Genomic DNA, 18,377 nt, shown 5'->3' on the forward strand with positions numbered 1-18,377 from the left:
CACCTGCTCCCTGCACACACTACACTACAGCCGCTAACCCTGCACCTGCTCCCTGCACACACTACACTACAGCCACTAACCCTGCACCAGCTCCCTGCACACACTACAGCCGCTAACCCTGCACCTGCTCCCTGCACACACACTATACTACAGCCGCTAACCCTGCACCTGCTCCCCGCACACACACTACAGCCACTAACCCTGCACCAGCTCCCTGCACACACTACACTACAGCCGCTAACCCTGCACCTGCTCCCTGCACACACTATACTACAGCAGCTAACCCTGCACCTGCTCCCTGCACACACACTACACTACAGCCGCTAACCCTGCACCTGCTCCCGGAACACACGCTACACTACAGCCGCTAACCCTGCACCTGCTCCCCGCACACACATACACTACCGCCGCTAACCCTGCACCTGCTCCCTGCACACACATAGACTACCACCGCTAACCCTGCACCTGCTCCCCGCACACACACACTACAGCCGCTAACCCTGCACCTGCTCCCCGCACACACACTACAGCCGCTAACCCTGCACCTGCTCCACGCACACAACTACAGCCGCTAACCCTGCACCTGCTCCCCGCACACACACTACAGCCGCTAACCCTGCACCAGCTCCCTGCACACACTACACTACAGCCGCTAACCCTGCACCTGCTCTCTGCACACACACTATACTACAGCCGCTAACCCTGCACCTGCTCCCCGCACACACACTACAGCCACTAACCCTGCACCAGCTCCCTGCACACACTACACTACTGCCGCTAACCCTGCACACACACTATACTACAGCCGTTAACCCTGCACCTGCTCCCTGCACACACACTACTCTACAGCCGCTAACCCTGCACCTGCTCCCCGCACACACGCTACACTACAGCCGCTAACCCTGCACCTGCTCCCCGCGCACACACTACAGCGCTAACCCTGCACCTGCTCCCTGCACACACTACAGCGCTAACCCTGCACCTGCTCCCTGCACACACTACACTACAGCCGCTAACCCTGCACCTTCTTCCCGTACACACACTATACTACAGCCGCAAACCCTGCACCTGCTCCCCGCACACACATACAGCCGCTAACCCTGCACCTGCTCCCCGCACACACATACACTACCGCCGCTAACCCTGCACCTGCTCCCTGCACACACATAGACTACCACCGCTAACCCTGCACCTGTTCCCCGCACACACACACTACAGCCGCTAACCCTGCACCTGCTCACCGCACACACACTACAGCCGCTAACCCTGCACCTGCTCCCCGCACACAACTACAGCCGCTAACCCTGCACCTGCTCCCCGCACACACACTACAGCGCTAACCCTGCACCTGCTCCCTGCACACACTACAGCGCTAACCCTGCACCTGCTCCCTGCACACACTACACTACAGCCGCTAACCCTGCACCTGCTCCCTGCACACACTACACTACAGCCGCTAACCCTGCACCTGCTTCCCGTACACACACTATACTAAAGCCGCTAACCTTGCACCTGCTCCCTGCACACACTACACTACAGCCGCTAACCCTGCACCTGCTCCCTGCACACACTACACTACAGCCGCTAACCCTGCACCTGCTTCGCGCACACACTACACTACAGCCGCTAACCCTGCACCTGCTCCCTGCACACACTACACTACAGCCGCTAACCCTGCACCTGCTCCCTGCACACACTACACTACAGCCGCTAACCCTGCACCTGCTCCCCGCACACACACTACAGCCACTAACCCTGCACCAGCTCCCTGCACACACTACACTACAGCCGCTAACCCTGCACCTGCTTCCAGCACACACACTACACTACAGCCGCTAACCCTGCACCTGCTCCCGGCACACACGCTACACTACAGCCGCTAACCCTGCACCTGCTCCCCGCACACACATACACTACCGCCGCTAACCCTGCACCTGCTCCCTGCACACACTACACTACAGCCGCTAACCCTGCACCTGCTCCCCGCACACACACTACAGCCGCTAACCCTGCACCTGCTCCCCGCACACACACTACAGCCACTAACCCTGCACCAGCTCCCTGCACACACTACAGCCGCTAACCCTGCACCTGCTCTCTGCACACACACTATACTACAGCCGCTAACCCTGCACCTGCTCCCCGCACACACACTACAGCCACTAACCCTGCACCAGCTCCCTGCACACACTACACTACTGCCGCTAACCCTGCACACACACTATACTACAGCCGTTAACCCTGCACCTGCTCCCTGCACACACACTACTCTACAGCCGCTAACCCTGCACCTGCTCCCCGCACACACGCTACACTACAGCCGCTAACCCTGCACCAGCTCCCTGCACACACTACACTACAGCCGCTAACCCTGCACCTGCTCTCTGCACACACACTATACTACAGCCGCTAACCCTGCACCTGCTCCCCGCACACACACTACAGCCACTAACCCTGCACCAGCTCCCTGCACACACTACACTACCGCCGCTAACCCTGCACACACACTATACTACAGCCGTTAACCCTGCACCTGCTCCCTGCACACACACTACTCTACAGCCGCTAACCCTGCACCTGCTCCCCGCACACACGCTACACTACAGCCGCTAACCCTGCACCTGCTCCCCGCACACACGCTACACTACAGCCGCTAACCCTGCACCTGCTCCCCGCACACACACACTACAGCCGCTAACCCTGCACCTGCTCCCCGCACACACACTACAGCCGCTAACCCTGCACCTGCTCCCCGCACACAACTACAGCCGCTAACCCTGCACCTGCTCCCCGCACACACACTACAGCCACTAACCCTGCACCAGCTCCCTGCACACACTACACTACAGCCGCTAACCCTGCACCTGCTCCCTGCACACACACTACAGCCACTAACCCTGCACCAGCTCCCTGCACACACTACACTACCACCGCTAACCCTGCACACACACTATACTACAGCCGTTAACCCTGCACCTGCTCCCTGCACACACACTACTCTACAGCCGCTAACCCTACACACGCTCCCTGCACACACGCTACACTACAGCCGCTAACCCTGCCCCTGCTCCCCGCACACACACACTACAGCCGCTAACCCTGCACCTGCTCCCCGCACACACACACTACAGCGCTAACCCTGCACCTGCTCCCCGCACACACACTACAGCGCTAACCCTGCACCTGCTCCCTGCACACACTACAGCGCTAACCCTGCACCTGCTCCCTGCACATACTACACTACAGCCGCTAACCCTGCACCTGCTTCCCGCACACACACTATACTACAGCCGCTAACCCTGCACCTGCTCCCTGCACATACTACACTACAGCCGCTAACCCTGCACCTGCTCCCTGCACACACTACACTACAGCCGCTAACCCTGCACCTGCTTCCCGCACACACACTAAACTACAGCCGCTAACCCTGCACCTGCTCCCTGCACACACTACACTACAGCCACTAACCCTGCACCAGCTCCCTGCACACACTACACTACAGCCGCTAACCCTGCACCTGCTCCCTGCACACACACTATACTACAGCCGCTAACCCTGCACCTGCTCCCCGCACACACACTACAGCCACTAACCCTGCACCAGCTCCCTGCACACACTACACTACAGCCGCTAACCCTGCACCTGCTCCCTGCACACACTATACTACAGCCGCTAACCCTGCACCTGCTCCCTGCACACACTACACTACAGCCGCTAACCCTACACTCGCTCCCTGCACACACTACACTACAGCCGCTAACCCTGCACCTGCTCCCTGCACACACACTACACTACAGCCGCTAACCCTGCACCTGCTCCCGGCACACACGCTACACTACAGCCGCTAACCCTGCACCTGCTCCCCGCACACACATACACTACCGCCGCTAACCCTGCACCTGCTCCCTGCACACACATACACTACCACCGCTAACCCTGCACCTGCTCCCCGCACACACACTACAGCCGCTAACCCTGCACCTGCTCCCCGCACACAACTACAGCCGCTAACCCTGCACCTGCTCCCCGCACACACACTACAGCCACTAACCCTGCACCAGCTCCCTGCACACACTACACTACAGCCGCTAACCCTGCACCTGCTCCCTGCACACACTATACTACAGCCGCTAACCCTGCACCTGCTCCCTGCACACACTACACTACAGCCGCTAACCCTACACTCGCTCCCTGCACACACTACACTACAGCCGCTAACCCTGCACCTGCTCCCTGCACACACACTACACTACAGCCGCTAACCCTGCACCTGCTCCCGGCACACACGCTACACTACAGCCGCTAACCCTGCACCTGCTCCCCGCACACACATACACTACCGCCGCTAACCCTGCACCTGCTCCCTGCACACACATACACTACCACCGCTAACCCTGCACCTGCTCCCCGCACACACACACTACAGCCGCTAACCCTGCACCTGCTCCCCGCACACACACTACAGCCGCTAACCCTGCACCTGCTCCCCGCACACAACTACAGCCGCTAACCCTGCACCTGCTCCCTGCACACACACTACAGCCACTAACCCTGCACCAGCTCCCTGCACACACTACACTACAGCCGCAAACCCTGCACCTGCTCTCTGCACACACACTATACTACAGCCGTTAACCCTGCACCTGCTCCCCGCTACACTACAGCCGCTAACCCTGCACCTGCTCCCCGCACACACGCTACACTACAGCCGCTAACCCTGCACCTGCTCCCCGCACACACACACTACAGCCGCTAACCCTGCACCTGCTCCCTGCACACACTACACTACAGCCGCTAACCCTGCACCTGCTCCCTGCACACACACTACAGCCACTAACCCTGCACCAGCTCCCTGCACACACTACACTACCACCGCTAACCCTGCACACACACTATACTACAGCCGTTAACCCTGCATCTGCTCCCTGCACACACACTACTCTACAGCCGCTAACCCTACACACGCTCCCTGCACACACGCTACACTACAGCCGCTAACCCTGCACCTGCTCCCCGCACACACACACTACAGCCGCTAACCCTGCACCTGCTCCCCGCACACACACACACTACAGCGCTAACCCTGCACCTGCTCCCCGCACACACACTACAGCGCTAACCCTGCACCTGCTCCCTGCACACACTACAGCGCTAACCCTGCACCTGCTCCCTGCACACACTACACTACAGCCGCTAACCCTGCACCTGCTTCCCGCACACACTACACTACACTACAGCCGCTAACCCTGCACCTGCTCCCTGCACACACTACACTACAGCTGCTAACCCTGCACCTGCTCCCTGCACACACTACACTACAGCCGCTAACCCTGCACCTGCTTCCCGCACACACTACACTACAGCCACTAACCCTGCACCAGCTCCCTGCACACACTACACTACAGCCGCTAACCCTGCACCTGCACCCTGCACACACACTATACTACAGCCGCTAACCCTGCACCTGCTCCCCGCACACACACTACAGCCACTAACCCTGCACCAGCTCCCTGCACACACTACACTACAGCCGCTAACCCTGCACCTGCTCCCTGCACACACTACACTACAGCCGCTAACCCTGCACCTGCTCCCTGCACACACTACACTACAGCCGCTAACCCTACACTCGCTCCCGGCACACACGCTACACTACAGCCGCTAACCCTGCACCTGCTCCCCGCACACACATACACTACCGCCGCTAACCCTGCACCTGCTCCCTGCACACACATACACTACCACCGCTAACCCTGCACCTGCTCCCCGCACACACACACTACAGCCGCTAACCCTGCACCTGCTCCCCGCACACACACTACAGCCGCTAACCCTGCACCTGCTCCCCGCACACAACTACAGCCGCTAACCCTGCACCTGCTCCCCGCACACACACTACAGCCACTAACCCTGCACCAGCTCCCTGCACACACTACACTACAGCCGCTAACCCTGCACCTGCTCTCTGCACACACACTATACTACAGCCGCTAACCCTGCACCTGCTCCCCGCACACACACTACAGCCACTAACCCTGCACCAGCTCCCTGCACACACTACACTACCGCCGCTAACCCTGCATACACACTATACTACAGCCGTTAACCCTGCACCTGCTCCCTGCACACACACTACTCTACAGCCGCTAACCCTGCACCTGCTCTCCGCACACACGCTACACTACAGCCGCTAACCCTGCACCTGCTCCCTGCACACACACTATACTACAGCCGCTAACCCTGCACCTGCTCCCCGCACACACACTACAGCCACTAACCCTGCACCAGCTCCCTGCACACACTACACTACAGCCGCTAACCCTGCACCTGCTCCCTGCACACACTATACTACAGCCGCTAACCCTGCACCTGCTCCCTGCACACACTACACTACAGCCGCTAACCCTACACTCGCTCCCGGCACACACGCTACACTACAGCCGCTAACCCTGCACCTGCTCCCCGCACACACATACACTACCGCCGCTAACCCTGCACCTGCTCCCTGCACACACATACACTACCACCGCTAACCCTGCACCTGCTCCCCGCACACACACACTACAGCCGCTAACCCTGCACCTGCTCCCCGCACACACACTACAGCCGCTAACCCTGCACCTGCTCCCCGCACACAACTACAGCCGCTAACCCTGCACCTGCTCCCCGCACACACACTACAGCCACTAACCCTGCACCAGCTCCCTGCACACACTACACTACAGCCGCTAACCCTGCACCTGCTCTCTGCACACACACTATACTACAGCCGCTAACCCTGCACCTGCTCCCCGCACACACACTACAGCCACTAACCCTGCACCAGCTCCCTGCACACACTACACTACCGCCGCTAACCCTGCACACACACTATACTACAGCCGTTAACCCTGCACCTGCTCCCTGCACACACACTACTCTACAGCCGCTAACCCTGCACCTGCTCCCCGCACACACGCTACACTACAGCCGCTAACCCTGCACCTGCTCCCTGCACACACGCTACACTACAGCCGCTAACCCTGCACCTGCTCCCTGCACACACACTACAGCCGCTAACCCTGCACCTGCTCCCCGCACACACACTACAGCCGCTAACCCTGCACCTGCTCCCCGCACACAACTACAGCCGCTAACCCTGCACCTGCTCCCCGCACACACACTACAGCCACTAACCCTGCACCAGCTCCCTGCTCACACTACACTACAACCGCTAACCCTGCACCTGCTCCCCGCACACACACTACAGCCACTAACCCTGCACCAGCTCCCTGCACACACTACACTACCGCCGCTAACCCTGCATACACACTATACTACAGCCGTTAACCCTGCACCTGCTCCCTGCACACACACTACTCTACAGCCGCTAACCCTGCACCTGCTCTCCGCACACACGCTACACTACAGCCGCTAACCCTGCACCTGCTCCCTGCACACACACTATACTACAGCCGCTAACCCTGCACCTGCTCCCCGCACACACACTACAGCCACTAACCCTGCACCAGCTCCCTGCACACACTACACTACAGCCGCTAACCCTGCACCTGCTCCCTGCACACACTATACTACAGCCGCTAACCCTGCACCTGCTCCCTGCACACACTACACTACAGCCGCTAACCCTACACTCGCTCCCGGCACACACGCTACACTACAGCCGCTAACCCTGCACCTGCTCCCCGCACACACATACACTACCGCCGCTAACCCTGCACCTGCTCCCTGCACACACATACACTACCACCGCTAACCCTGCACCTGCTCCCCGCACACACACACTACAGCCGCTAACCCTGCACCTGCTCCCCGCACACACACTACAGCCGCTAACCCTGCACCTGCTCCCCGCACACAACTACAGCCGCTAACCCTGCACCTGCTCCCCGCACACACACTACAGCCACTAACCCTGCACCAGCTCCCTGCACACACTACACTACAGCCGCTAACCCTGCACCTGCTCTCTGCACACACACTATACTACAGCCGCTAACCCTGCACCTGCTCCCCGCACACACACTACAGCCACTAACCCTGCACCAGCTCCCTGCACACACTACACTACCGCCGCTAACCCTGCACACACACTATACTACAGCCGTTAACCCTGCACCTGCTCCCTGCACACACACTACTCTACAGCCGCTAACCCTGCACCTGCTCCCCGCACACACGCTACACTACAGCCGCTAACCCTGCACCTGCTCCCTGCACACACGCTACACTACAGCCGCTAACCCTGCACCTGCTCCCTGCACACACACACACTACAGCCGCTAACCCTGCACCTGCTCCCCGCACACACACTACAGCCGCTAACCCTGCACCTGCTCCCCGCACACAACTACAGCCGCTAACCCTGCACCTGCTCCCCGCACACACACTACAGCCACTAACCCTGCACCAGCTCCCTGCTCACACTACACTACAACCGCTAACCCTGCACCTGCTCCCCGCACACACACTACAGCCACTAACCCTGCACCAGCTCCCTGCACACACTACACTACCGCCGCTAACCGTGCACACACTATACTACAGCCGTTAACCCTGCACCTGCTCCCTGCACACACACTACTCTACAGCCGCTAACCCTACACTCGCTCCCTGCACACACGCTACACTACAGCCGCTAACCCTGCACCTGCTCCCCGCACACACACACTACAGCCGCTAACCCTGCACCTGCTCCCCGCGCACACACACTACAGCGCTAACCCTGCACCTGCTGCCCGCACACACACTACAGCGCTAACCCTGCACCTGCTCCCTGCACACACTACAGCGCTAACCCTGCACCTGCTCCCTGCACACACTACACTACAGCCGCTAACCCTGCACCTGCTCCCTGCACACACTACACTACAGCCGCTAACCCTACACTCGCTCCCTGCACACACTACACTACAGCCGCTAACCCTGCACCTGCTTCCCGCACACACACTACAGCCGCTAACCCTGCACCTGCTTCCCGCACACACACTACACTACAGCCGCTAACCCTGCACCTGCTTCCCGCACACACACTACAGCCGCTAACCCTGCACCTGCTCCCTGCACACACTACACTACAGCCGCTAACCCTGCACCTGCTCCCTGCACACTCTACACTACAGCCGCTAACCCTGCACCTGCTCCCTGCACACACTACACTACAGCCGCTAACCCTGCACCTGCTTCCCGCACACACACTACAGCCGCTAACCCTGCACCTGCTCCCTGCACACACTACACTACAGCCGCTAACCCTGCACCTGCTTCCCGCACACACACTATACTACAGCCGCTAACCCTGCACCTGCTCCCTGCACACACTACACTACAGCCGCTAACCCTGCACCTGCTCCCTGCACACACTACACTACAGCCGCTAACCCTGCACCTGCTTCCCGCACACACACTACAGCCGCTAACCCTGCACCTGCTCCCTGCACACACTACACTACAGCCGCTAACCCTGCACCTGCTCCCTGCACACACTACACTACAGCCGCTAACCCTGCACCTGCTTCCCGCACACACACTATACTACAGCCGCTAACCCTGCACCTGCTCCCTGCACACACTACACTACAGCCGCTAACCCTGCACCTGCTCCCTGCACACACTACACTACAGCCGCTAACCCTGCACCTGCTTCCCGCACACACACTACAGCCGCTAACCCTGCACCTGCTCCCTGCACACACTACACTACAGCCGCTAACCCTGCACCTGCTTCCCGCACACACACTATACTACAGCCACTAACCCTGCACCTGCTCCCTGCACACACTACACTACAGCCGCTAACCCTGCACCTGCTCCCTGCACACACTACACTACAGCCGCTAACCCTGCACCTGCTCCCTGCACACACTACACTACAGCCGCTAACCCTGCACCTGCTCCCTGCACACACTACACTACAGCCGCTAACCCTGCACCTGCTCCCTGCACACACTACACTACAGCCGCTAACCCTGCACCTGCTTCCCGCACACACACTATACTACAGCCGCTAACCCTGCACCTGCTCCCTGCACACACTACACTACAGCCGCTAACCCTGCACCTGCTCCCTGCACACACTACACTACAGCCGCTAACCCTGCACCTGCTTCCCGCACACACACTACAGCCGCTAACCCTGCACCTGCTCCCTGCACACACTACACTACAGCCGCTAACCCTGCACCTGCTCCCTGCACACACTACACTACAGCCGCTAACCCTGCACCTGCTCCCTGCACACACTACACTACAGCCGCTAACCCTGCACCTGCTTCCCGCACACACACTATACTACAGCCGCTAACCCTGCACCTGCTCCCTGCACACACTACACTACAGCCGCTAACCCTGCACCTGCTCCCTGCACACACTACACTACAGCCGCTAACCCTGCACCTGCTTCCCGCACACACACTACAGCCGCTAACCCTGCACCTGCTCCCTGCACACACTACACTACAGCCGCTAACCCTGCACCTGCTTCCCGCACACACTACACTACAGCCGCTAACCCTGCACCTGCTCCCTGCACACACTACACTACAGCCGCTAACCCTGCACCTGCTCCCTGCACACACTACACTACAGCCGCTAACCCTGCACCTGCTCCCTGCACACACTACACTACAGCCGCTAACCCTGCACCTGCTTCCCGCACACACACTATACTACAGCCGCTAACCCTGCACCTGCTCCCTGCACACACTACACTACAGCCGCTAACCCTGCACCTGCTCCCTGCACACACTACACTACAGCCGCTAACCCTGCACCTGCTTCCCGCACACACACTACAGCCGCTAACCCTGCACCTGCTCCCTGCACACACTACACTACAGCCGCTAACCCTGCACCTGCTTCCCGCACACACTACACTACAGCCGCTAACCCTGCACCTGCTCCCTGCACACACTACACTACAGCCGCTAACCCTGCACCTGCTCCCTGCACACACTACACTACAGCCGCTAACCCTACACTCGCTCCCGGCACACACGCTACACTACAGCCGCTAACCCTGCACCTGCTCCCCGCACACACATACACTACCGCCGCTAACCCTGCACCTGCTCCCTGCACACACATACACTACCACCGCTAACCCTGCACCTGCTCCCCGCACACACACACTACAGCCGCTAACCCTGCACCTGCTCCCCGCACACACACTACAGCCGCTAACCCTGCACCTGCTCCCCGCACACAACTACAGCCGCTAACCCTGCACCTGCTCCCCGCACACACACTACAGCCACTAACCCTGCACCAGCTCCCTGCACACACTACACTACAGCCGCTAACCCTGCACCTGCTCTCTGCACACACACTATACTACAGCCGCTAACCCTGCACCTGCTCCCCGCACACACACTACAGCCACTAACCCTGCACCAGCTCCCTGCACACACTACACTACCGCCGCTAACCCTGCATACACACTATACTACAGCCGTTAACCCTGCACCTGCTCCCTGCACACACACTACTCTACAGCCGCTAACCCTGCACCTGCTCTCCGCACACACGCTACACTACAGCCGCTAACCCTGCACCTGCTCCCTGCACACACACTATACTACAGCCGCTAACCCTGCACCTGCTCCCCGCACACACACTACAGCCACTAACCCTGCACCAGCTCCCTGCACACACTACACTACAGCCGCTAACCCTGCACCTGCTCCCTGCACACACTATACTACAGCCGCTAACCCTGCACCTGCTCCCTGCACACACTACACTACAGCCGCTAACCCTACACTCGCTCCCGGCACACACGCTACACTACAGCCGCTAACCCTGCACCTGCTCCCCGCACACACATACACTACCGCCGCTAACCCTGCACCTGCTCCCTGCACACACATACACTACCACCGCTAACCCTGCACCTGCTCCCCGCACACACACACTACAGCCGCTAACCCTGCACCTGCTCCCCGCACACACACTACAGCCGCTAACCCTGCACCTGCTCCCCGCACACAACTACAGCCGCTAACCCTGCACCTGCTCCCCGCACACACACTACAGCCACTAACCCTGCACCAGCTCCCTGCACACACTACACTACAGCCGCTAACCCTGCACCTGCTCTCTGCACACACACTATACTACAGCCGCTAACCCTGCACCTGCTCCCCGCACACACACTACAGCCACTAACCCTGCACCAGCTCCCTGCACACACTACACTACCGCCGCTAACCCTGCACACACACTATACTACAGCCGTTAACCCTGCACCTGCTCCCTGCACACACACTACTCTACAGCCGCTAACCCTGCACCTGCTCCCCGCACACACGCTACACTACAGCCGCTAACCCTGCACCTGCTCCCTGCACACACGCTACACTACAGCCGCTAACCCTGCACCTGCTCCCTGCACACACACACACTACAGCCGCTAACCCTGCACCTGCTCCCCGCACACACACTACAGCCGCTAACCCTGCACCTGCTCCCCGCACACAACTACAGCCGCTAACCCTGCACCTGCTCCCCGCACACACACTACAGCCACTAACCCTGCACCAGCTCCCTGCTCACACTACACTACAACCGCTAACCCTGCACCTGCTCCCCGCACACACACTACAGCCACTAACCCTGCACCAGCTCCCTGCACACACTACACTACCGCCGCTAACCGTGCACACACTATACTACAGCCGTTAACCCTGCACCTGCTCCCTGCACACACACTACTCTACAGCCGCTAACCCTACACTCGCTCCCTGCACACACGCTACACTACAGCCGCTAACCCTGCACCTGCTCCCCGCACACACACACTACAGCCGCTAACCCTGCACCTGCTCCCCGCGCACACACACTACAGCGCTAACCCTGCACCTGCTGCCCGCACACACACTACAGCGCTAACCCTGCACCTGCTCCCTGCACACACTACAGCGCTAACCCTGCACCTGCTCCCTGCACACACTACACTACAGCCGCTAACCCTGCACCTGCTCCCTGCACACACTACACTACAGCCGCTAACCCTACACTCGCTCCCTGCACACACTACACTACAGCCGCTAACCCTGCACCTGCTTCCCGCACACACACTACAGCCGCTAACCCTGCACCTGCTTCCCGCACACACACTACACTACAGCCGCTAACCCTGCACCTGCTTCCCGCACACACACTACAGCCGCTAACCCTGCACCTGCTCCCTGCACACACTACACTACAGCCGCTAACCCTGCACCTGCTCCCTGCACACTCTACACTACAGCCGCTAACCCTGCACCTGCTCCCTGCACACACTACACTACAGCCGCTAACCCTGCACCTGCTTCCCGCACACACACTACAGCCGCTAACCCTGCACCTGCTCCCTGCACACACTACACTACAGCCGCTAACCCTGCACCTGCTTCCCGCACACACACTATACTACAGCCGCTAACCCTGCACCTGCTCCCTGCACACACTACACTACAGCCGCTAACCCTGCACCTGCTCCCTGCACACACTACACTACAGCCGCTAACCCTGCACCTGCTTCCCGCACACACACTACAGCCGCTAACCCTGCACCTGCTCCCTGCACACACTACACTACAGCCGCTAACCCTGCACCTGCTCCCTGCACACACTACACTACAGCCGCTAACCCTGCACCTGCTTCCCGCACACACACTATACTACAGCCGCTAACCCTGCACCTGCTCCCTGCACACACTACACTACAGCCGCTAACCCTGCACCTGCTCCCTGCACACACTACACTACAGCCGCTAACCCTGCACCTGCTTCCCGCACACACACTACAGCCGCTAACCCTGCACCTGCTCCCTGCACACACTACACTACAGCCGCTAACCCTGCACCTGCTTCCCGCACACACACTATACTACAGCCACTAACCCTGCACCTGCTCCCTGCACACACTACACTACAGCCGCTAACCCTGCACCTGCTCCCTGCACACACTACACTACAGCCGCTAACCCTGCACCTGCTCCCTGCACACACTACACTACAGCCGCTAACCCTGCACCTGCTCCCTGCACACACTACACTACAGCCGCTAACCCTGCACCTGCTCCCTGCACACACTACACTACAGCCGCTAACCCTGCACCTGCTTCCCGCACACACACTATACTACAGCCGCTAACCCTGCACCTGCTCCCTGCACACACTACACTACAGCCGCTAACCCTGCACCTGCTCCCTGCACACACTACACTACAGCCGCTAACCCTGCACCTGCTTCCCGCACACACACTACAGCCGCTAACCCTGCACCTGCTCCCTGCACACACTACACTACAGCCGCTAACCCTGCACCTGCTCCCTGCACACACTACACTACAGCCGCTAACCCTGCACCTGCTCCCTGCACACACTACACTACAGCCGCTAACCCTGCACCTGCTTCCCGCACACACACTATACTACAGCCGCTAACCCTGCACCTGCTCCCTGCACACACTACACTACAGCCGCTAACCCTGCACCTGCTCCCTGCACACACTACACTACAGCCGCTAACCCTGCACCTGCTTCCCGCACACACACTACAGCCGCTAACCCTGCACCTGCTCCCTGCACACACTACACTACAGCCGCTAACCCTGCACCTGCTTCCCGCACACACTACACTACAGCCGCTAACCCTGCACCTGCTCCCTGCACACACTACACTACAGCCGCTAACCCTGCACCTGCTCCCTGCACACACTACACTACAGCCGCTAACCCTGCACCTGCTCCCTGCACACACTACACTACAGCCGCTAACCCTGCACCTGCTTCCCGCACACACACTACAGCCGCTAACCCTGCACCTGCTCCCTGCACACACTACACTACAGCCGCTAACCCTGCACCTGCTTCCCGCACACACACTATACTACAGCCACTAACCCTGCACCTGCTCCCTGCACACACTACACTACAGCCGCTAACCCTGCACCTGCTCCCTGCACACACTACACTACAGCCGCTAACCCTGCACCTGCTCCCTGCACACACTACACTACAGCCGCTAACCCTGCACCTGCTCCCTGCACACACTACACTACAGCCGCTAACCCTGCATGTCTTAACAGTTTCTGTCCCTGTTTCCAGTTTAAAAGGCATAATATTGGCATAATATAGTATCACAATGCAGAATGATGAGAGACACCCCTCTAAACACGAATATGCATTATACATAGACCTTTCTCTACAGAATCCAAAATGGCAAAAATACAGGACTTTACTATAGCCACAGCAGCCCATGTACCCGCTATGGGGCAGGACAGCATGACAAGTCCTGTGTAATGCGCCTCTATGGTACATCCGACACGGCTACAAATGGATTGTGCTCAGGCTCCTATAGGAATGCATGTATGATGCAGAAAGCAGCGTCACATAGTTCTAAATGCAGCGAATGGGCGAACAGCCGAATGAACAATTGTGCAGCAACGGCTCCAGTTTAGGGCACCGAGGGGCCCAGATTACTGTAACCAGTTATTGTGTATATATCTGGATAAACGGATTAGGGTGGGAGATCCAAACCAGTATATTGCCCAGGGCCCCCATGGGGTCACAACAAAACTTCCTCCAACACTAGCTGCTGCAAAACAAATTAGGTACAACTAAATCCTTAAAGAGAGATAACTGTGCCCCTGACGAAATATGGCAAGTCAGAGAGCCGTCCATACGCACAGCCAGCGCCTGTCAGTACAGAGGTGACCCTGATACACACGGACTATGACTGCAGAGATTCCATTCCAGGGATAACATACCCGCATGCTAAGCTCGGACACTGTGTCTGTCGGAATCCAGGCAGATCGCTTGTCCTGTGCTGGACACACACAAGTCCAAGTTCTACAATGACATTCCCATGATGGTCGTCATGCCCAGCGAGCCTGTCATGGAACATCAAGTCCTGTTATTTCCCTGGAACACGGTTTAGTCACTGGGGAATCTCGCTGTGAAATGCTTTTTACGCCTCTGCTTCTAAGTTCCTGAGCAGCGTGTCCTCTCTCTGACAGGATAGGACAATATGTTTTTAACACGACATGCTAAAAGCTGCAAAAATTTTGAATCCGAATTGTGATCATTTATTTTAAAAGATGAAAAACATACTGTATAAAATAAAAAAAATAAAAAATTCTACAGAAACGTGCAAATTTACATTAAACTGTGACAACCAATCAGCAAAGAGCTTTGCATTAGAGCTGAGCGATTTGAATCTACTTGGTTCTTTTTCCCAAACCAGAGGGTTTATCTTATTGGCTATCCAAAACATGTGAGAGCCGGATAGTCAATAAGATGCAGTTTTTAAGATCCGAACGTAACCGAGTAAAACCGAACTGTTCATATCTACTATATATATATATATATATATATATATATATATATATATATATATATATATATATATATATAAATGTTTTTTACCATACAAATACCTGTATGTGGGACAATCTCAACAATTTTCATTGTTTTCCAAGATACAACATGTATATTTTAACCATCATAACACATTGACCTAAACTGGTGGGAAGGTTGTCCAGGGCCGCGCTTACACACATATACCCATATTCGGCATCTGCACACATGAGCATTAATGTACATACATGTTGCAAACACCGCAAGTGAAATAAAATGAGGTTTAGGTTTCTCATGACATTGACACAAATGAGCCGGTGTGTGAAACCCGCCATATGGCCCATAGCGGTCACAGAGGCTGAAAACCAGGTGATGCACATTGTGCTATTCCCACAGGGAAACGTGTCCGGGTTTATTGGAGAGTGTAGATGGCAGTAAGAGGCTGCACACTAACAGACCTTGTATGTGCATTGGTTTAGTATTACACATCAACTGATATTACAATATCAACAATTACAGAGTCGGTGCAATCTACGCAGCAGTCTCTCTGCAGTACTTACCCACTGAGTAACCAGCCAGCAGGAAGCCTGCAGACCCGGATAACAGCTGGAAGCCCAGGTGCTGGGTTCTGTGGATAATGAGCCCTATACGTGTGACCTAAAGCGGAAAAGAGTCCAGTTATAAAAAAGAAATTATCCTTTTTTCCCCCAACATAAATGTTCCTGATCTTCTCTTTCCTGGGTACAATGGTTTATGAGAAGACGGATACTAAGGGACTCCCGAGTTGGACACAAATGCACCTGCAAGGAAGCGACCACTGACCAGCGTATAGGCTTTACTGCAGGATCTGTCTCAGTTGATTGTTACACAATGCAAATACTCTGTAACGTACTTAGGGCCTGATTCACTACAGATCGCAACTGTGAATGCAACAGTGATTACGCATGCAGTTCAACTGCGATAGTATGCTAATCCATTGCGATCGCTATGCCGCTGCAGCACTACATAATGACGCCCTCTTTACCTTACACACATCCGTAATGTTTAGCAAGACTGTGAAACCATCGGTAACATGGAGAACCATCGCAGCCTCACGCACACTTGCACAAGTTCTGGCCTTACTCAGAAATTGCTAATCTCAACGCACGCTATCAGGCCTCAGGCTGTGTAGAGCCCTGCAACGTCGTTCAAACGCACCGGCACGCCTGCGTTCAGCCGACCACCCTCCTGTCACCAACCCTAAACGGCACTTCCTGTCAATCACTCTGCGATGGGTCTGTGTAGTCACTGCGATCGCAGTCCCGATCGCAGTGACTGGTTTGCGCACACGCATTGCAATGCATTCGCATAACGCAACAAGATTGCGTGCGTATTAGTAACTGCGTACCTTGCCGAATCAGCCCCTCAGTCTCCGTTTGCCGGCCCCTTCCCTCCCGTTTCGGCTCTCCAAACACAATGAGGCACAAGCATCAGATCAGCATACAGAGGACCTGATTCAGACCCACTCACTATCTGCGTACGCTCGCTGGATGTGTATGCAAATTTGTCAAAGTGACTCCAGGGGAAGCGAACGCTCGCCAAGGCATAAGCACGCCCACCATGCCTTAGCGAGCAGCCACTTTTTCTGAGCATACGCCCAATCACACAGGCAGAGCCGCCCACCAGCAACACGTCATCTCCAGGAAGTGTATTAAAACATTGGTACATCGAGCACCATCGGATGCTAATGCAGTGCTTGCGGTTGCTTTACCCTACCGCAAGCATTGCGAGGAAATCAGTGTAAAAAAAAAAAAAAGGCAAGTGACGTGTACTATGACGCTGCCTGTTAATTATGCACGCCTCTAAAACGGCGTTGAAACACTCAGACACGCCTGCGTTCGGATCTCCTACCCCCCGTTATTAGTGTCCTGCCCCTGTTACCACCCACAAACGGCCTCTCATGTCACTCATTACCCTGGGCTGCCTTTGCTGGGCGAGCGAGAGGGTTGCGATCGCAGTGTGTATTTCGTGCACGCGCAGAACGAAGTGTGCGC

At 57.3% G+C, this 18,377-nt stretch overlaps 1 protein-coding gene across 1 annotated transcript in view; it reads right to left on the reverse strand.

The window, feature by feature from the left end:
• HOGA1 (4-hydroxy-2-oxoglutarate aldolase 1) overlaps nucleotides 1–18,377 on the reverse strand; it is a 106,493-nt gene that overhangs the window by 62,834 nt on the left and 25,282 nt on the right. Inside the window, exon 5 of the mRNA XM_088449942.1 lies at nucleotides 16,905–17,001. Within this exon, the coding sequence (XP_088306068.1) occupies nucleotides 16,905–17,001 (97 nt within the window). The remainder of the gene's footprint in view (nucleotides 1–16,904; nucleotides 17,002–18,377) is intronic.

This window comes from Taudactylus pleione, unplaced genomic scaffold (genome assembly GCF_031769625.1).
Source record: "Taudactylus pleione unplaced genomic scaffold, aTauple2 ptg000502l, whole genome shotgun sequence".
In the NCBI taxonomy this organism is placed as follows: domain Eukaryota; kingdom Metazoa; phylum Chordata; class Amphibia; order Anura; family Myobatrachidae; genus Taudactylus; species Taudactylus pleione.